This window comes from Plecotus auritus (genome assembly GCF_963455305.1).
Source record: "Plecotus auritus genome assembly, chromosome: 9".
NCBI lineage: Eukaryota > Metazoa > Chordata > Mammalia > Chiroptera > Vespertilionidae > Plecotus > Plecotus auritus.
In genome coordinates this window covers 8,400,844-8,422,404 of record NC_137783.1, presented here as the reverse complement: position 1 = coordinate 8,422,404, position 21,561 = coordinate 8,400,844, and the positions used below count along the sequence as shown (strand labels likewise).

Below are 21,561 nucleotides of genomic sequence, written 5' to 3'. Positions count from 1 at the left end.
GTTGAATAATGGGGGACTGCTGGTTAACTGAGTACTTTAATCAAAACTCTACTATTTTGTTGATACTAACAGAATTTCCTGACAGCCTACCACAAGGCAGGAATTTTTCCAGGTGTTTGAGATACACCTGAGAACAAAACAGACAAAACATTTCCTACCCTCATGGAGCTTACGTTCGAGCAGGGGAAGAGAGAAAATAAGCATTAAATATCATATATAAAGCACATAGTGGATTAGAAGATAACTATTGTGGGGAAAATGGAGCAGGTTAAGGAGGAATCAAAGTTTAGAGGAAGATGAGTTATAATTTTAAATAGGCTGGTCAGGGTAGGCCTCATTTAAAAGGTGACCCTGAGTAAAGAAATGATGGAGATGAGGTAGTAGGTCACGCAGCTGCTGGGGAAAGGGTGCTCTGGGCAGAGGGGACAGCAAAAGCAAAGGGCAAGGGAGGACGGATACCTGGCCAGAGAGGCCAAAGTGGAGGGAGGCGGGGAGGGAGCGAGTGGAAGGGACTGGTGTGTGTGTGAGTGCTCCAGGCTACTGTCATCCATCTCCTCCCTTGACCTTGATTCCCTGTCAAGAGCCGACAGTGCCACTCACCTGAAACACTGCGGCGGCCTCTCCACAGACCAACAAAAAGATGCAATTACTGGAGTGCCAAGATGGTCTTGAAAAGCAAGGGAAACTTCTCACTTTTGACTGCTGATCCGACCTCAAAGTGCTGTGACAATTCAGGTCTATGGTATGAGGTAAGACAGCGCGGTATGCCTCTGCCTTATGGTTTGCATATCAGAGTGAAGTTACCAAGTCACAGGAAGCCAGGAAGAGTCCTGAAAATAACCCTTCTCCTTCCTGGCAGTGAGACTAGTTTCCAGGAATCCTGACAAATCACAGGAATTTTCACTTGTAAAGCTGATATGTAACTACATTAAGTCCAAGTTCTTGTCCTCATTACAGAGCTGGGTTTAAACATGAATGAAGCATGCCCGTCTGGGAAGTGAATGATTACCAAGTGCATACACAAAATACTTGGATTCCTTTGGAGAGTCTAATTGTACTGAAACCGATTTTTCAGAAAGGCGCTCTTCTATGCTAAATGACTTTCTTCTATAGAAATACATGGCATTAGTTATTTCAGCTAAAGAACGTCAAGAACTGAATAGTCAAGCGTTCGGGTGCGAAGTTTAAAAGTTAATACAGCAGCTCAGAGTGTTTGTATTAGCGCTTTAAGTAGATAAATTAAATTGAAATGTGTCTCTTGAGCAGTCATTGAACAAGCAAGATGAGAAATAAATTGAGCGTCACATAGGCCTTTATGGCATCTAACAACTGTGTCTGTCAACACGCGGATCCTTTTCACTGTCAATTCGACACGTTTTGCAGACCTTGGGCCTGCAATTATTTCATTTCCTTTCTTGGGAATGTAATTTCCACTTACTTTTGGAGAATAAAAGGCAGACAAAAGGAAGAAGGAGTTGCAGTATTTTCTGATTAAGATTATCTGTGTAAAATGGTAAAGGGAAAAAAAAAACAATCTATACACACACACACACTGAAGCATTTCTCAGAAACGAACTTGTCTCAGCCAAACTGCTTTTGTCTCTGGATACTGGTTCAAATGTAGCCGGAGTGCTGATGTCAAATTAGGTGTTAAACGAATTTAACAGGAAAGATGAAGAATGCATATAGATCATCTTTCTTAGAGCCGTTCAAATGACTGCAGTCAAAAGAAAGGCAACGCATGACTGCAGGAGAAAATGTGCTCCGAAACACAATGAAATTAGATAAAACTGTAACTCAGCAAAGAAGGCCATTCATTCCAAAAGAGAGGCTGTGGGGGTTGGTGGCGGGGGGAGGTTAATAGTACCAATGAGAAATGCAAGAATGGAAGAAAATACCAATTGGCAAAAAGAGACCTAAATTGAATTTCAAGTTCATTTGTCCAGGCTTCACCTTTTAAACTAAGACAGGTAGAGGCACAAAAAGGGCTCTTTTCTCTCCTGATAGAGCAGGAAATCGGAGGTTTAATGAACCGTGATTATAATTACAATCGGCTGATCTGATTTGTCTCACCTCTTCCTTTTCTTCAAGTGACAAACCCCCTGACATCCTGGCAGGAGAAGGAAAGCAAAACTAGACTAATTTCAAAAGGAGCCTGCCACTGTTACAAAACAAACGGATGCTCCACCAGATCTGCCGGAAATACAGTCGATGGCAGGTTTAACTCAGCGAGGGAGTGTCACTGTCAAGCCACTCTATGTAGATAACTGTTTACAGGGTATGTTTTCATTCTCGGGGTAGAGAAATATTAAGGCACATCTTTACGTGGGGACCAGAAAATGAGGCTGTGAAAAGGTACCCTTCAAAGGACGTTGGAAGACCGAGTTCTTTGGAAAGATCTAGCATCTTCTTCAGCTCCTCGTGAACCATGAAGAGGGATGATGGAGGCATTCAACCTTGAAAGAATGACTCAGGGTCTTTGGACGCTGAATAATGACCACCCAGCTCACCTCTCAGTGAGGAACCTGATTAGCAAACCAGGTTAGGGGCAGGAATTCTCTTCACACGTGTCTGCTTTGGATAAGAATAAGACCTCTAAACTAGGAGCCTTTTGGCTCATAAAAAGCGGAAGAAGAGCGGGTACTGGCTCTCTAAAGAGAAAGAAAGCAAAGCAACACACGGGTTAGTTATCACAGACTGTTCTGCACGCTAGGTAGTAAAGAGCAGCGTTACTTACTGAAATGTAACCTTGGGACTTGCGCTTCCTTCCAATTTACACGGCCCTTCACCTGGCTCAGGTGTTGGGCTGTTGAATTCTGCCTCCAGAGTTTTCTTGTTCAAGGCTGTTTTTGCTACACTGGATACAGAACCCAACACCGGCATGGATTTGGACTCTGAGGTGGCTAATATCCCGGTTGGACCTTAAAACCAAACACATACCTCCAGTTTAATCATTCTGTGCGATGTTGATGAATATGGTACGTTTAAACAGATCAGCTGCAAAGCCCCCAGGAAGTGAAAAGGCCAAGTTTTGTTAAGATTTCCAGAGCAGGCCAAAATGGTTCTATGAGAAATCTGCTCTGCTTTGGTGGCATTTCTCAACGCCCCAACCACGCTGAGCAACTGTGCACAGGCCTTTAAGAAACCACAGAACCCCAGGCCATGGTTCCCTCACTGACCGGAGTCCTTAAAAATACTGGGCCTGGGAAAACTCTTTTCTTCTCAGAGTATGGCTTTCTGGCAGATCCTCCTTGAACCATGTGGCCTCTCCAGAGTTAATGCCTCCCCAGACTCAGCTCTGCTTAAACACAAAGTGGACTGATGTCAAAGGATCTTTCTCAAAGGCCCATGGAAGGCTTCTCGAGCATCCAACAGCTTTTATGAACATTTTCATTTTAATGTGATTGAGAAGTAAGTGGACTTATTTCCTGTCCCTATACAGACACGGGATTATAAAAGTTAAGTGGCAAAGAGTTTGGCTGGTTAGCTTTTAGGCTTTTCTGCTCTTTGGGACAGGATGAAAAACACTCTCACAGGGCTTGTTACGGAAATTTTTGGCATATCAACCTAAGAATTCTGGGCACCGAAGCTACGCTCCATCGTGACTTATTTCCTGTCTTTAGTTTGAAAGATACTGTCCTAGGCAGTTTCTTTTCAAAGCGAGATTCTAGTAATTTTTTTTTTTTCCTTGAAACTGCAAAAGGAATCCTTTGTAAACAAAGAGATTCGAGATACTGAATATTCTGGTTGAAAAGGCCTTTCCCTCCCACCTGTGTTAAGCCCCATGTTGCATGGGGATGTGGGAGCAAAGAGGGAAGGGCAGAAAGATCCAGAAAGTTCTTGAAAATATAAATGTGAAGCTGAATTCGAGAATCGCTTCCGAGCAGCTCTATTCTGCCCTTGGATAATTGCTGCAGCACTGATAGCTTTAAACAATCTGTCCTTGTCAGAAAGCAAGATCTGTTTCTGAATGCACCAACGCCTGCGGCTTGTTCTGCGGCTGAAGCCAATTAAAAAGGAGGGAGAGTGGGTGAGCTGAGCCAGAGCTCTTATTTTTCCTACAAAAAGGAATAAAGACAAATGCTTAATGTGTAAGATTATTATTATTATTATTATTATTATTATTATTATTATTACTGCATTGTGTTTAAGCTGCCCAATGTTTCCCAAGAGGCACTCACTGCTCTTTGAAACGTCCGTTTGTTGGGTCATAAGTCTAGGTAAGACAAGGGAATATCAGGGTCAAAAGAAAAATCCTAGGCCCAGCCAGCATGGCTAGGTGGTTGAGCATCGACCTATGAACCAGGGGGTCACAGTTTGATTCCCGGTCCAGGCACATGCCCGGGGTTGTGGGCTCCATCCCCAGTAGGGGGTGTGCAGGAGGCAGATGGTCAATGTTTCTCTCTACTCGATGTTTCTATCTCTCTCTTCCTCTCACTTCCTCTCTCTGAAATCAAATAAACAAAACAAAAACCTTTTTTTTTTTTTTTTCAAAGAAAAATTCTAAAGAAAAAGCTGCTTCACTGGCCCTGGGGATCTGAGTTCTGCAAACCTCAGGCTACCTCTGCTTCGCTTAGGATGCCTTTCTCCACGTTGTGGCCTCACATTTAGCTTTCCTTTAGCTTTTGTGTAGAGAGGAAAAAATCCCAGAGATTAAGGGTACCTGAGGCACAGACCTATCAAACTCACCCTCTGTAACTTGCTCCCAGCATGCAGCTGGGCTGACGTAGCTACCTAACCCACCCCTCTCAGTCCTGGAATATTTCCTTGTCGTTTCATGATCTTCATGAAAAGATTTACAGGGTAAATACTTCTGCCAGCTTGATGCTAGGACAACATCTGTACCATCTTTTTAGAAAAGGTATTTCTTTTACTAGATTATAGAGTTCGCAGGCTGTTTCTTTCCCCTCCCCCGCTCCTTTGGCTACTAGGGAGTTCAAAAGAAGATTTCTGCTCAATTACAAGTCACTCCCCTCAGTAGGTGTACATATCTTATTCTACCTTCCCTCAAATTATACACTGAATATTTGTATATGGGTGGAAATAACCCATTAAATAAGAGTCTCGCCATGCCTATAAAACATGTTCCTACCTTCCTCCACATTTTCAAATATTCAAATTTCCGAAGTGACTAAAATAAAAATATTTCCTGGCGCCTCCCACTGAAAACTAACTCTGAAATAGTGAGTGCTTCATGTTTGACCAAGTTCATGAGCGAGGTTAAGAATGTTTCTGGAGGACCAAAAAGGTCAGTGGCAAAATACAAAACGTAAATGGCAGAGCACGAAAATGTCAACCGCCAAGTCCCACCAATCAACGGTGGCTACCTGAGTGCTCTAAGGATGAAATGCTGGAAAAGTCACAGCACGGATTAAGCCAGAAAATGAATGATTCATATGGAGGCTGCTAAATGCTTGTAAACCAATCTTAAGGAGGGGGGGGGGGGAAATACCCCACTCTTATGGCAGCCTTTAACTTTTCTGAGAGGTGGCTGTTTGGGGGCGGGATAGAGGGGGTTCTTATGGGACAGTAACAGCAAAATTTCCAGACCAAACAAAAAACTGATTTTTTTTTTTTTAAGAAGGAAACAAAGGCTTCATCTTTTTATGGTAAGGGTTTGGCTGGTGGTATGCTGCTTCCAGTTTAAGAAACCAATTTACTCAATTGTTTGAGTAAGTCCCTATGTGAGAACCAGAGCCTGCTTATCGAAAACCCAAATCCTTAATACTCCAGCAACTTAAACTGGACATAAACTTGACGGAAATGCAAATTAAACTGTTACAACGGGCTAAGCTAATGGGAGTTCACAGGACTAAGTCTAAATGACTCAGACTATTAGCTCGAGTTGGTTAATTTTACTTTAGTTTTTCAAAGCCAGCCTCCTGGCTTCAAGAAAAAAAAAAAACTCATAAAGGTTTCTGCTAATTCCCATGATCAGTTGACAAAAAAAAAATAAAAATAAAGACACACCAAGTTAGTTAGGGAATAGATTTTGATGTCCAATACATGGGTATCATGACACAAATGCAAATTGTGAGCTCAAGACCGGCTCAGATGGTCATAGCTGGTGACAGAGCTGGAATTTCTCATCACTTGGCTCACAGGCAGAGACACTAAACTAAATGGATGTGAAGAACAAAGACGATTTCTCCACAATTGTAACTGATGCGTAAAATTATCGTGAGCTGACTCTGCCAGGCACTTTTCATATACTGACTGACTTGATCCTTAGAATAATCCTGTGAGACAGTGCTTTTATTCATCTTCCTTTATAGATGAAGAGACTGAGGCACAGGGAGGTTGGGTCATTTGGGTACGAGCAAGCAGCTAGTAAATGGCAGAGCTAGGATTTGAACTCACACTGTCTGGTTCCAGAGCCTGTACTCAATGCTACATTGTTGCCAAAGCCCATCCTGAATGTCTCTGCACAAGGTCATCATGCATTAAGTAAACCAGATCTATAAAAGCCTGATTGCCTACTGTTAGGTCTGATCAAATAATTTAATCAATACAATACCCCCTCCCCTAGGAACTGACCTTTAGACCACTTTACAACCAACATTCCCTTTCGCTTAGACCACATTCCACATGCTAAGACCAGTATCCTTCCCCTCAGGACCTTCCCAGGATCAGGACCCGCCCAGAGAATTCCCCGCCCAGAAAAAAACCCACCTAGAGTCCTTTAAAATCTCTGACTCCCATTCCTCAGAGCTGATGCCATCCTGGTCTCAGCCCTGCTGCTAGCAGATGTAACAATACGTTTATAATGCTTCACCCCTTTTGGCCTCATGCATTCCTCCTTCAGTGACCCTAACATTTAGTGCCGAAACCCGGAATGGTGTGTGGACTTTGGGGCAACTACTGTACATTGTGGTCACGCTGAAGGGAATGTTGGTTGTGAAGTGGTCTAAAGGTCAGTTCTTAGGGAAGGGGGTATCAATTCAATTATTTGATCAGACCTAACACCTACAACTACATAAGTAACATGCCAATAAATAAAAATAACATAAGCATTCTTATGAGGGATCCGTAAGTACCTTTCACCAGCCAATACTTCTCACTCACATTAAAAATATTTAATAATAATTTTAAGAAGATAATTTCGCGTTAGAAGGGAACTTAGAGGAAGACGCTGCAGAGAGGAAGAGCGCTGTGGAGAAATGAAACCAGCTTACTACTGCTCTCTGCTTCTGCCGTCACCTTCCTGCGACGCAGAATCCTCTCTAACTCACTCTCACTGCTCTCAGTGTCAAGGGATTTTAAGCTTCTGGAACTAGTGGATTTGTTAAGTGTCCCCTAAAGTGAAAAAAACAAACAAAAACAAAAACAAAAAGGTTAATAAAGGCTTAATACAACATACAAAAGAATATAAAAATAAAACCACCAAAACATTACCAGAATTTGAATGGAATTAGAAAATAAAATGAACTTTACATATATCTTTTTTTTTTCATGGGCGTATCTTCAACAACACACAGTGTTGGATCATTTAAGAAGACGCTCCTGAGGATGTAAGATGTTAGCTCTCATACCAAAAGAACAGGACAGAACACCCCTTGATGTGCTAACTACACGAAATTCAGTGGCGGGAAGGTACCTGCACAACGATGATTAAGATGCTGGTGTGTGTTGATCCGTTGCGTGGAGAAGAGGATGGACATAATGAACTCACCTGAGAAGCGTATCTTGCTATGGTAGCCACACGCTACAGAATCAAAACCCTGGTGGCCCTAAAAAACGTGTGGCTGGTTCTTCAGAGAATGACCTGGACTACACAATGGTGCCTCAGCTGCCAAAGGAGGTACGCAATGCTCTCCAGTGGCCTGACCCAAAGACGGGATGCACCGTGGCTTCACTGTGAAAGAAGAAGGGTTAGACTCCCGCAGGGAGGCCAGGAAGGGCCCGGCACTGGCATCGTGACCCCATAATCCTAACAGAGGAGGCAGGGGCTGGGTGTCCTTCCGGCCCAGAGATACTGGAGGAAACAAGAGATGCCATCGAGCTATGCTCCGGCTGAAATCGGTAGTGACCTTTAAGACGACAGAGAACACCCCAGGCAGTGGTCCCCTGCCCTGGCTGCTCTGGGAAGTGTGTGTTATGGAGGGAGAGCTATGGCTTCCCATCTCCATTACCAGTCAAGTGTTGGAACAGAACCCTAACTGATGGTTTGATCAGAGCAAATCAGAACCTCAAGTTTGGGACAACTCGCCTGCCTTCGTGCCCGAGTCAGAAGGCAGCTTTTGTCCACCGAGGCTGACCACCAGGCCGGCCCTTGTCATTTCTGAGCTCACCGTGGGCTTGCTCTTTGTCCCCTGCTAATAACTTCCTGAGGATCCTAAGAATTCTGCTCGTTAAAAATGATAACCCTTTAGGCTATAAAACAAAAAGAATCTGTAAAACCAGGTAATGACAAATCTCATCTGACACAGGCTATTACGCTGTTTTCCGTAGGAAGGTTTTTTTCCTCCCGAACAGCATACAGTTACAGGAAAGCAGCGTGTGGTCAGGGAGGACCTTGGCTAACAAGATCAGGAGATTACATGCTCCTGCAGTCAGATGCCTCACCAGACTGATGTGTAGAGTCCTGAGATAAGGCTCACATGTTAGCCAAGCATAAATCGCACTCTTCCCCCCACCCCACCCAAAACTACATCTTTCTGCTTTTCGTTTATTGCGAATATTCATAAAACACTTTCAAAGGAACACCACATTACATGTAACACGGTAACAGCTCAGTTTATAATTTAAAAATCATTTGGTTTACTTAACAGTTAACAAACAGGTCTGTATCTACTTATCGTAAGGTAGGGGAAACACTGAGAAGGTGAGGAAAACAGAACTGAAGCCAATTTTGATAGATTTTTAAACGTGTACTAGAAAAACCATTTCCAACTCACTTGTGTTTATAATTTTAAAAAACGTACCAGCTGTATTGTATGTAAGCAGATATTACTTAACGGAATGGCCATTATTATTAAGACAACTCATAAAACCACACTGTTTGAATGTCAAGGACATCCTGTGTGATTTTCCTAATGGCTGGAGTTAATGGCTACCTTTTATTGAAGAATTTATCTTTCACAATATTCTTTATGTTTCATTTAGATGACAGCATTATTTCCCCAAATTCCTGACTATGATGAATGACCCTCTCTTCACCTGATACTGAAGGAACCCATTTTCAAGTTTGAATCCTAGAATCCCACACTTTTCCTGCATTCACTGACTGATAGGGTTGGTTCAGCTAATACATAAGTACATTTTAGATACGGAGGCAATTATGGGAGAAAGAAAGGTTTCTGCATGACTCTCAACTGAAATGATAAAGGAGCTCAGCTAATAAAGTACAAAGATTATCTTAATTATCCATTTACACTATAATCATAGATTGTGAGAACAGAAATTAACTTGGGAGCCATGCGGTACATACAATCCCTTCACCTTACAGAGGAGAGAGCCTCGGGGTTTGGGCCCAATCCCAAGACAAGGCAGTGACAGGGCGGGGTCTTCTAATTCCCAAATCACTTTTCTATCCCTACTCTGAACCACTTTGATCATGGACCAATCTTAGTCCCCCACGTTGGTGAAATGTTCCTAATACCAAGGAATCTAGTTGTCAGGTGGAAAAATTAACTATTCAACAATTTCTGCGTATTTTGAAAAACTGAAGATGTTCGAGAAAGACGTGTAAGAGAATTTTTTCAAATGCTGTTTCTGTTTCTTTGATTCGGAGGCAACTGCTTTGGAAGAGAGACGTTCAGATTCATTTGTCTGGATTTAAACTTCAGAAACTGCCATTTCCACTTTGACTTTGAAATGACTGGGGAGACTCAAGATAACCCTGTGTGACTATAAGAAACGAACGTATCTTTGTTTAATCTGTGCGATGTACACCATTTTTAAAAATGAAGTATAAATAGGCTTGGAAATATGAGTCCCGTCCACACGGAGACTTTACAAATTAGCTTGAAAACTGGACAACCCAAAACAGAGTGAGGTTTCCCAAACCCGAGATTTCTTTCCTCTGCAGGTGCTAACGTGGAGCAATAGGCCACACCTCTAAGTCATGGGTGTCTCTTACCACTCAGGTCCCGTCTCCTTCCCTGCAGCACACACACCACTGATTTTACTCCTGGGCTCTGTCCCACCACAGTACCAAGCAGGCTGCTTCCCGGTTTCCTGGCATCTCTCAGTCACTGCCCACCTCAGGGTACAATCTGTAGGCTTTTCCTATTCTTTTCCTGTTTAGCACATGTCACACTGTGAGGCTGATGTCATGTGCTTTGCGGGGTACTGAATGTGATCCTCCGAATAGTCTGAACTCCAGCAAAAAGCACGAATATAGCCCCTCAAATAGGGGCTTCTTTTTTCTCTCTCTTACAGGAAGCTGTACAGTTTCTTGGCACCAGGTGGCTGGGCGTGGCAAGTGATCCATCACCCCTCAAAGGGACTTCTATGGGGGTCGCGGAGAGTTGCCAGTGGGCAACGAAGAGCAGGGGAGGACACTGTGAGTTTCACTTTTAAATAAACCAAAACAATTTACTGCAAAGAAGTAATATTGTCAGAATAACAGCTATGATGATACGTCAGTGCCAGATGAGAGGGAGAAACCTAATGCTAAATCCCGGACGAGGAGGAGAGGGGCAGTTTGCAGAGGGGGGAAAAAAGATGTTTTGACAATTTTTATAACTTGTAAGTTATTTCACGAAAATTTATTTCAGGAATTTCTCTCCTTGAAGTGGCACGAAATTACAGTGAGCGGGATTGTATAGCGCACGTGGTCTTAAAGGGCAATGCTGCAATCAGCAAACCTGCTACCCTCCGGCATGATCAGGGAGCGGCACACCCTGGGCACTCAAATGTCATATGGATCCCAAGTGGATGTCTGATTTTCCAAATAAACCTAATCTTTTAGAAGTCACACTCAGTATGGTTCTTTCACTGATGGTCAAAACCATACTCTAGAATCTCACCGTGCTTGAGGGACATTTTCTTGAACAGGAATTAGCATTACAATGTCGAGACAAAAAAAAAAAAGAGAGACTGTCATTGCCCTGGCCTGTGTGGCTCAGTTGGTTGACCATCATCCTGTGCACTGAGGGGTCACCGGTTCGATTCCCGGTCAGGGCACGTGCCTGGGTGGCAGGGCTTGATCCCCAGTGAGGGGTGTGCAGGAGGCAGCCGATGTTTCTCTCTCTGTTTCTCTCTCTCCCTCTCCCTCCCCCTCTCTCTACAATCAATAAAAACATTTTTTTTTTTTTTTTAAACAGGGACTGTCATAGTTCTCCTTAACAGAACACTGGATCACAAGATTTTCTCATCAAAGAATCCCTTAGCTCACAGCCACATACTTTATCAATGGTTTTAAATACTTCACTCTGTAGGCAGACCAGCATGTTAGCCACCACTACACCTCTCTCTAGTGCCAATCCCACTCACCTAAAACTAAAGCTAACTAATTAAGCCACTCTGAGTTAAGTCTTTGTTTCGTGCTTGATGAAAATAATTTTGTTTACCACAATTAGGGGATGTCTACATGCAATGCATAATTAGCACAGTAACAACAAACATGGGAATATTAATTCGTACCTCCGCCCCCATGTTTGTTGACTTACTGTGCATAATGACTGGTATTGAGCCTGTAACAGGATCTGAGAACAGAGCTCTTAGCATCTGAAACATTCCCTAAGTGAGGCATTTGTCTCTGAGAGCAACCGCTGGAGAAGGCCATCCTCATTTATTCTGCTGGCAAAAGCTCATGCTCTGGAAAGGAGAAATGTAGCTAGAGACTGGCTCGAGTGTGTTCTCCAAAGGCTATGAATGACTTTTAGAAAATAAAATTAGTAACATAAAGAAAAGGGACTTTTAGTCTCCAGCTTACCATCAAATAATTTTTTTTTTAAACTGTGAAAAAAGCAGACCGTGACCCTGATACCAACATATTTGGGTAGAAGCTCAGATTTACAGTGAGATACCAATAATTCCACTTTCATGCCCCAAAGTTAAGAGACTCTGCTATGCTTCTGTTATTAATAAGCAAGTACCCATGCTCACATCTGGCCAGACATTTCATCTTCGAGCTGTGATGCAAGGATTGGAGGGCAAGAAACAATGACTTTCGGCGAACGTGGGACCGCTCTTTCAGAATACAAACAGCTGAGTATTGATACATTAATAAGCCACCCAATGGAGGAGCCCATAACACAATCAAGTAAACCATCAAAAGAAATGAGGCTACTGCCGATGGAAATGAAACATATCAAACCAATTATTCATGAAAATCGATTTCAAAAACATTTTCCTTTCATTTTCCCATTAGCTGAGTAATACGCCGAGATCTGTTCTTACCAGTATTCCTTTTAATTCATTCACTGCACTTTCAGAGCCTTTGGAAGATTCTGGCTACAATGAAAAAAAAAAAGAAAAAGAAAAGTTACTGAGTAATTCATTTAAAAAATACTAAACAAAACAGTTTTCATGACAAAGTGTTGGCAGCTTATAGTCACTGTTTTTTAAAATGAGGTCCATGTCTTACTGTTAGGAAAAAACATTAGACAGGTTAGTGCTCCCAGATGGCAGTTGAGTAGAAAATGAGAATATTCAAAGCAAAAAAACTCGAGCCACCTTGTTCTAAACATCATTGTGTTACTTGTCATCAGACAGAGGAAAAAACTTGGTAAACACCAGCCTTCCAAGACTTAATTTCACATTATTCCGCACGTTTTACAGCAGCTTCTCCACCAGCAAGTGAGGCCCAGGGAGGCTGCAGAGCGGAAAGCAAGCGACAGGGCAGGGAAGCTCTCAGCTCCAGGGGCCCCGGGCAGAAGCCAGGGACAGAGACCCGCACGCGTTGTTCCGTGAATTTCGTAACGGGACTGAGTCGGGAGCAGGGACCAGCAAAGAGCCGGCTTCCAGGAGAGCGTGAGCAGCCCTGGCCATGAAACAGGAAAAGAGCCCGGCTGGCGTGGCTCCATATTTGAGTGTCAACCTATGAACCAGGAGGTCACGGTTCGATTCCCGGTCAGGGCACAGGCCAGGGGTTCAGGCTCGATCCCAGTAGGGGGCTTGCAGGAGGCAACTGAAGGATGATGCTCTCTCTCCCTCTCCCTTCCTCTTTGAAATCAATAAAAAAAAAAAAAAAAAAGGAATTCTTACCATTTGTAGCAACCTGGATGGAATTAGAGAACATTATGCTAAGTGAAATAAGCCAGTCAATGGAAGAAAAATACCACTCATTTGTGGATAATAAAAAACATTATAAACTGATGAACAAAAAGATAGATACAGAGGCAGTAAAGCATCAAACAGACTGTCAAAGTACAGCGGGAAGTTTAGGGAGAGGTGGGGGAAATAAGAGATCAACTGAAGGACTCATATGCATGCATATAAGAGTAACCAACGGATGCAAAACATTGGGGGGTGAGGGCATGTATGGGAGTGGGGTGGGGGGGCAATGGTAAGATATGTACACATATAATACCTTAATTTAAAAAAAAAAAAAGAATTCTCTATCATATATCTAGTTTCCTAAACTCTAGTTGGACTTATTGTAGAGACTTGGCCTGCAGTGTGAAATATACCCTTGAAATGAAAATAAAATGACAATTAGAATTTTAAAAAAATTTTAAAAAAATCAATAAAAGACCTCAGAGAGTGTGTAGTCCAACCACTTCGTCTTACTTATGAGGGAAGTTGCACCTTGAGGAAGGTTGTATTTGAATCAGTGTCTCCATTACAAACCCAGGTCTCTCCTGGCTATAGCATGAACAAAACAATTTGAGCAAGTTCTGGGTATTATATGTACCGGCCCCATCATACCTACCAGTCTCTGTGGATCCCTCACCTCATTTACTGGAGGGAAAATTTAGCATGAGGACCTCAGGGAGAAGATCAAAGAAGACCTCTGACCTCCCCCTTCCCAAAGGCGAGAGATGCAGAGAAAGCCCGCCCGCCAGACAGTGCAAGGACCCCTCAGCCTCCCAGTCCTGGAAAGATGCGAAGGCTCACTCCTCTCATCAGGAAATGGGAGGTGATTCTTAGCAACCTATAATCCTCTTCTCTCAGGACACAGTAAGAAGAAGACCCTATGCCAGGGGTGGGCAAACTTTTTGACTCGAGGGCCACAATGGGTTCTTAAACTGGACCGGAGGGCCGGAACAAAAGCATGGATGGAGTGTTTGTGTGAACTAATATAAATTCAAAGTAAAGGAGCGGAGGGGAGAGCAAGAGAACCGGATAGAATAGCCGGATCCGGCCCGCGGGCCGTAGTTTGCCCACGGCTGCCCTATGCCAATGTTTAAAAATGGACAGTCACAGAAAAGGGAGAGAGGGAGAAGGAAGGAGAGAGGTTTGCTGCGCTTGTGCACATTAGACGAAGGCATTCTCCTTCCCTAGCCTAAGACTTCTGTGAAACATGCATGCCATCATGCCAGCCATCCGTGTCAGGCGAAAGCTCTCAAACATCATTTCCACCACACCGGCACCGCCAACGCCATCCAGGAATTTGGGAAATATGCAGAGAATTTAGTCTTCTCAGGGCAGGCTTGAGTTCTGCAGGTGACAAGCTGTGACTTCCGAACGAATGCCCTGGCTAAAGGCACACTCCAACGCCGGCTGCGTAAGCCTCGGAGCCTGGGCCGCATGCTCTCACACTTGGGGCGTGCCCAGGTGGGCAGTGACCACCTGTTTTAAAGGGGACTGACCAGGCCATTCAGCACTACAGCTACATAGTGTCACGATTACCAGCGAAAAACCCACTTGTCCACTGATCCTTGGTCAGCTGTCTTCCAGATTTGGAATTGACATTGAATATTGTGTAACTGTTGGAAGAGTACACACAGAACATGGATTACTTATCATTTAAGAAGCCTTCAATGTTGTTTCTTTCTACAGTAATCTGGCTTCTTTATAACACAGATTTTTTTTCCTATAGCAATAGCTTGGTTTTGCTTGTTCTTGCCAAAATAGCTGTGCCATGTAAGTCCTAAGAATGTATTCTTTCCAAAGTTCCGCTTGGACCCTGCGTTTTGGAGTGTTTTCACACTTTATTCCAGGGGTCCTCAAACTTTTTAAACAGGGGCCCAGTTCCCTGTCCCTCAGACCGTTGGAGGGCTGGACTGTAGTTTAAAAAAAAAACTATGAACAAATTCCTATGTGCATTGCGGACCCGGGACGAGTCGGCTGCTAAGCAGGACAGGCAGCGGCACCCGGCGGGCCGGATAAATGTCCTCGGCGGGCCGCATGGGGCCTGCGGGCCGTAGTTTGAGGACCCCTGATTCCATTTGATCGGGACACAACCCCGGGAGTCGGGTAGGGCAGGCGCTGTTCTCCCTCTGGGAGGACCAGGCCTGGGGGCAGGGGTGTGTGAGGCCCCACCTCCCACAACAGCGCTCTGTCCTCGGTTGGTTGCCAGGCACCAGCGCTGAAACAGCTGTGCTCGGTGGCTCCTCCTGCTCTACATCCTGCCCCTGACTTTGAAACTGGCTTTCTTCAGAGCAGCAGCACAAGACGGACTCACTCCCCGTGGTCGGGGAGCTTCCACGTCACTGCACGTGTCTACTCTTGGAGTTGCGTCGTCTTTCCAACCCCCTTTCCGCGGACAGGCCACACCGTGGCCATTCTGGCCTGGCCTGGCCACCTTGCCTGCCTGTGGCCAAGTGGCAGCTGTCACGGCCCAGCAGAATTTGTGTGGAACAGTTTCGCTACTTGGGGACATCGAAGCAGCTGAAGAAAGGCATCTCTGGAGTAAGAAAGAACCTTACGGTTTGTTTTGAAAGGAGAAGAAAGAGAACCAACCCACTGATATCTTACTCAAGTGAAAAAATAGTTTCCCCCCCCCCCAAGAAAAAAAAGGTCAAGCCCTGGCCGGGTGGCTCAGCTAGCTGGAGCATCGTCACCTACGCCAAAAGGTTGCAGGTTCGTTCCCCGGTCAGGGCACATATCTAAGTTGTGGATTCGATCCCTGGTTGGGGTGCATACAGGAGGCAACTGATGGCTGTTTCACATCGATGTTTCTCTCTCCCCCTCCCCCTCTCGCTAAAATCAATAAAAACATGTCCTCGGGTAAGGATTTTTTTTAAAAAAAGAAAGAAAAAATGTCAAAAACCCCATTATTGGGCCTACGGAAATGGGACAGGTGTACAAGGGGAAGCACTGAACTAGAGACTCTTAGGGCTTCGTTAGATCCCGGCACTCCATGTGGTCTGCAAGGGTAGAAGCTGATGACATAGACACACAAAATTTCTCCTTGAAGTGACCGGGAATTGGTCTGTGAAATCAGTGAAAACAATCCTATAAATCTCACTGTTTCTCAAAAGCTGTCCTAGGTCTGTTCTGGCATCAGTATGTGACCCCTACCCATAGCTCCTGTCCCCCGCCACACCCCGACACAGACACAGGTAGAAGCCTCAGGAAGGCAAGCATTTTTGTCCCTCCTGTTTATTGCTTTATCCTCTGTGCCTAAAGCGGTACCTGGCATACATCAGATCCTCGATAAATACTTGTTAAATTACACTAAACAACCAGGAATTAAAGAAAAGAAACAGTAGTGTCATAACTGTTATCTGATATAACAGTTCCTCTCAGTGTCTCTCTCAAGTTGATGGCAGCATCCTACAAGAAGAGGACTTGGTTTCCATGGAGATATAGGGCTACCCTGGGTCAAACAGAGTCCTCCTGAAACATGCTTATGGAAATGAAGGCTTTTATGACACATTAGCCTTATCCTACGATGAGACAGTCAGTCCTGATACAGCTTGCATCACATTTCGAAATTTCACATTCAAAGAAAGAAACATCCGGGGGAGAGAAAGCATTTAGTCATTCTATACCTGTGCCTTCGGCCTCGCTGTCTGGTTAACGGGTCTAAGATGAACTCCCTTTTTAATCCTGTCCATCATCTCTTCAACGGCTTGCCTCTTCAGATCCGTGACTTCTTCAGCTATTCAGAGAACACACACAGAAATCATCTTAGATTACAGGAAAACCGCCACGTCCTATTTGTGGTGGCTTAGATTGTACTGTGTAATGAACCGCAGTCATTTTTCAGACAAAGTCACAAAACACCAACAATTTCAGGTTAAGAGTTACCGGATAGCAACATATTTTTCATAAAAGTCTTTTAAGAAAAGACCTGCTTTGAAAAATAAGAGTTACAAATTGTGAGGTCTAATTTGCAACCTGGAAATCAATAGCGCCTCATCTGTGTTAGGCAATTAAAGTGGATTTTGTTCCTTTTGTCAGCAAAACGTGAGACCTGAATTTCTACAGGTCTTTAAAAACCCAACTTTGTAACTAACGCAAAATAATTATTTGTCTTTGCCTCAAAGATATTTTTGTAAGTCATAGTACATCCTATGTCAAAGAAATCAGCCCGAAGGAGAAATAGCTATCAAAAAGCCCATTTGAAAATAAATGACCAAAATGATTCTTTTACTTCTCGAAAGAAATTAAGTCAAAAGATGAGCGGCAAAGAGATAAAAATCTCTTTTTTCAATTGCCATCTTTTGTGTAGGAGTCACATGGGAAGGAAACATGTAAGCAAACCTTTTTCAAGTCTTTTAAAATGGTCACTGTTAAAAGAACACACACACCTAGAAATGACTGTAATTGAGTAATTAAGTTTGATTTCAAAATTTCAATGGTCTATTGTCCAACCTTTGCACCGTTTTGCTGCAAAAACAATAAAGCTGTTGAAATATGTGTCAATTAGATGAATGCAACTGTGGGGAGCTTCAACCTGTTGATCAGAATACAGAAATGTGTCTCTTTCGCAGAATAGCTTGACCAAAAATCATTTTTGGAATATTTATCACTATTAATGCGGTTCTAGATCTCCTGTTTACCTCCATCGAAGGCACTGCAGCCAATATAGTTAAGTTTAAATATCTCATAAAGACCTTCCAATTAGTATCTTTAAATTGACTCCACAGGGTGGGGCATCTAGCGGGCATTCAACAAGAATCTACGTACTGACTGACTTTGTAAAGTTTGGGCTGTAAATGGCTATTAATATTTTTGTTATTTGAACAGGAAAAGCTACGCCCCAAAAGGATGGTTTCTAAATGGAGACGATCCCCAAGCTAACTGGCAGTAGGGGCAGGCTTTGCCCTAAGAAGGCCTAAACCATGGCTTCTTTTTCTGCTATCCGACCGAAATTCACTAGCAGAAGGTTCCATACACGATTATTTGGGCTTCGTTACAAAGTTGGGTTTTTTCAGAGTCCAGAAGGTTCCATTCTCCTCACTCTGTGAGCGCGGTAGTGATGGGATCATTGCATAACCTAGGTTTCCTGACACAGTCCTTATTTCCAATAGTACAGTCATCCTCACAAGCCACTGGAATGCTGGGAATTAACATATCCAAACAGCATCTTTCATATGCAGAAATAAAAAAATAAAGTGGGAAAAATGGCACCAAAGTCAGAACTCATCCACCAGAAAATGAAAAGGACAAAACTCTGGGTTGATCCACTATGAGCCCCTTAAGCAGCACTTTCCTGGGCAGCTTCTGCTGATGGCTCACAAACACCAACAAGGGGACAGACAAGAAAATTATTATGGACAGAAATTCATTCATTCATTCACTCACTCACTCACCCATTCAAACCTGAATACCTAAAATAATGCACTACGCAGTGCTTTTGCTGACCCTGTTCAAAACCAAAGGCGATAAAATCCAGATCTGTCGTTCAAGCACGTAGTATGGATATGGAATTTCTTCCTGGGAATTAAAAAAAAAAAAATCAAAAGACACATTTGATGTTCAAAAAGACTGCCATTTGGAGTGAGACTTGGGAAGAGCTCATGGCAACAGGAACAGTGCCTACAAACAGATTAGCGCTCTGTAAGGAAAGGCTGAAATCCAATTAAATGCACCACACAACACTACTTAAGGCAGACAGATGGAGAATTATGGTCAACACCATTCAAATCTGCTGCGGCATCTAACATAGCAGGAATTTAAAGTAGTTTCTTATTTCTGCTTGCCAGGATCATAGTGATAATTGAGAGAAGTGCCACTATCTGGACTGTGTACTGATTCCAAACCAGGCTTTGATTTCTCTGTCTTTTTCAAAATGTAAAGGCTTAATTGGTCTTAAGGAAAAAGAAATCACTCTTATCAGAGTCCCTGCTCGGGCACAACACGAGGGCAACGCTGGGTTAGCTACACAAGCTTTCTTCCTCCCCGACCCTGTTTTTGAACCAGCAAAAAGCAATCTATACGAACTTCTAAACTGTGAAGCTGTTCTAATAAATCTGCAAGAATCGCCCACGGAGAGCTCGCGGTCTGTTTTGTAATTCTCTCTGCAATCATGCAGTTGGTAATTGTCTCACAAAAGCATGTAATCAGGGGGACAATAGAAATATGCAGGGTACTGGAGATTACAGAAAGGGGACAAATGAAGACAACAGGTCTAATGTTATTGAACTGCCACAGGGAAATAAAATCAAATGTTCTTTGAGTTAGTGCTTCAAGGTCAGTCTTGGATCAGAAAGCTACGTGTAATTAATAGAGGCTTAAATCTTAAGACCCACTTGAAAAATAAGTTAATTCCTTAAAAAAAAAAAAAAGGAAAAAGAAAGGAAGAAAAAGACCCACAGACAAAACCATCACCTTATTGCTCAATAAAATCTTTTATTATTACCTTGAAGAAACTAAAATGAATGTTTAATGCCAAAGGATTACTTTTCTCTTTCAGAAACATTTTTTTAAAAGGCATTAAAAAAAAAATCAATGCCACCATGACGCACAAAATTTCTATAGCACACATCATGGTTGAACGAGTCTGAATTTGACCCAAGGTTATAAAGTTAAGGCAATTTCCTTAACTACCATGATCACAAGAGCCTGCCGAATCAGGACTCCTGCCCCGCAAAAGGGTGGTTAGGACGTTGTACCAGTTTTTGTTTGTTTCCTTTTAGCTGACATTTTTGGGTATTTTCTATATGCTAAATACTATTCTAAATGCTTTACATGTTACTCATTAATTCTCACAACTCTATGAAATAGGAACCACTATTCTCCCCACTCTATGGATTAGTAAACTGAGGCCAGAAAATATCAACAAATTAATGACCTAAATATATGAAATCTCAGAATGTGTCCAATAACTGCATTCTTATCAAAGCAAGTTACTAACTTCAAAGTCTGTAATGATTTCTTACATTTAAACCTTAAAACCAGTATAACATTCCACAAACCTTCCCTACCGTTAAGAGCCATAACCTACCAACAAACGTTTCTCCGTTCATCAGCTCTGAGAGGCAAGCCAACTGAACAGTAAAAGCCACCATGAGATGCTCACATTAAAAAGTGCCATCACAGCCAGGCGGGCCCCTCCATTTCACGTGTAAATTCCAAAGCGTCACAGAGGAGCCCAGTGTTTGATGCTCTACATTCATTCATCATGCACTTAATCACTGATGATGTGATTATTCATTCAACAACCATTTTTGAGTATGAACTATTCACAAGACACGCTAAATAGCTGCCGTGCCTGACAGAGAGAGGCTCCAGCCACGTGTGGCTATGGCACATATCGTTTAAGGCAGGATGATTTTAGGGAGGTTTCCATGTAAAATCTCATGAGCAACTTCTGTGCCAGTAGCTCTACTTAGATTCCCAGAGTACAATGCAATAGCTCAAGGATAAGGGAGGGAATACCAACACGTCTCATGAATTGTAACTGGAACATCATTTTCATAAGGAAAAGTGTGGTTTCTAACATTGGGGGCTAATAAGCTCTAGAATACTTTCAATGTAAGGGTGCTGAGCAGGTTAAAAAGCTAACCATGTCATTTACTGAGGAAAGGAAATCATTTTGTTCTGAGTGCCCTCCTGACCCTCCCAGACTGATCAACTGTCCCAAAACAAGATGGAAACAAACAAAATGGTAATTCCGGTGTCAGAGAAGGTGCAGAGCCAGGAACCCAGGAGCAGGGCTGTCCTGCAGATGGCCAAAGGCAGGGCTTTCTCTGGATCCTGCCACGCCCTGTGCCACGCAGAATTTGCCTTCCAGCTGCATTACTGTGCAGAGGAACAGACTACAAAGGGCTGTGGGAATCAGGTGCAGAAAGTCGATTCGCACACATGAAATACAACATGTGTGTGTATTGTTAAAAACCACCACTGGAAGTAAAGCAAAGGGTGGGGGGAGGGGGAGAATTACTTGTTTCCGGTTGCGCTGCCTTTTCTTTCTTAGCACCGCTGCCGCTGGGGTGGGATCGCTTCCGGATCATGGACATGAGGGATCTTTCGGAGAAAGAAAAAGATTGACAGGAGATTACTGGATGCCTTATGATCCAAGAGATGACATGTATAGATTCTAAAGAATCAGTAAATATCCAACTCTTCTCTTAGGTATATGAATGTACCAGGAGAATTTAAGCAGCTTACTTTCCACTTTTAATAAATTAGCAAACTTTTCATCACTTCGGGGAAGAGAAAGGTGTCTCATCCCTTTCTGTGTGAAATCAATTACTGAAAGATGGGGACTGCTATAATTACCAATACGATGCATGCACATTTACTAAGTAAAACAGATACAGAAAAAAAAATTTG

At 43.1% G+C, this 21,561-nt stretch overlaps 1 protein-coding gene across 6 annotated transcripts in view; it reads right to left on the bottom strand.

The window, feature by feature from the left end:
- SHTN1 (shootin 1) overlaps positions 1-21,561 on the bottom strand; it is a 96,765-nt gene that overhangs the window by 16,669 nt on the left and 58,535 nt on the right. For 3 of the 6 annotated variants that reach the window (XM_080641024.1, XM_080641023.1, XM_080641025.1), the window contains exons 12-16: positions 21,170-21,252; positions 16,830-16,939; positions 12,349-12,402; positions 7,176-7,296; positions 2,738-2,921 (exon numbers count right to left, since the gene is read on the bottom strand). In XM_080641024.1, coding sequence (XP_080497150.1) covers positions 2,738-2,921; positions 7,176-7,296; positions 12,349-12,402; positions 16,830-16,939; positions 21,170-21,252 — 552 coding nt within the window. The remainder of the gene's footprint in view (positions 1-2,737; positions 2,922-7,175; positions 7,297-12,348; positions 12,403-16,829; positions 16,940-21,169; positions 21,253-21,561) is intronic. The other 3 variants (XM_080641026.1, XM_080641027.1, XM_080641028.1) reach the window with 1 other exon arrangement.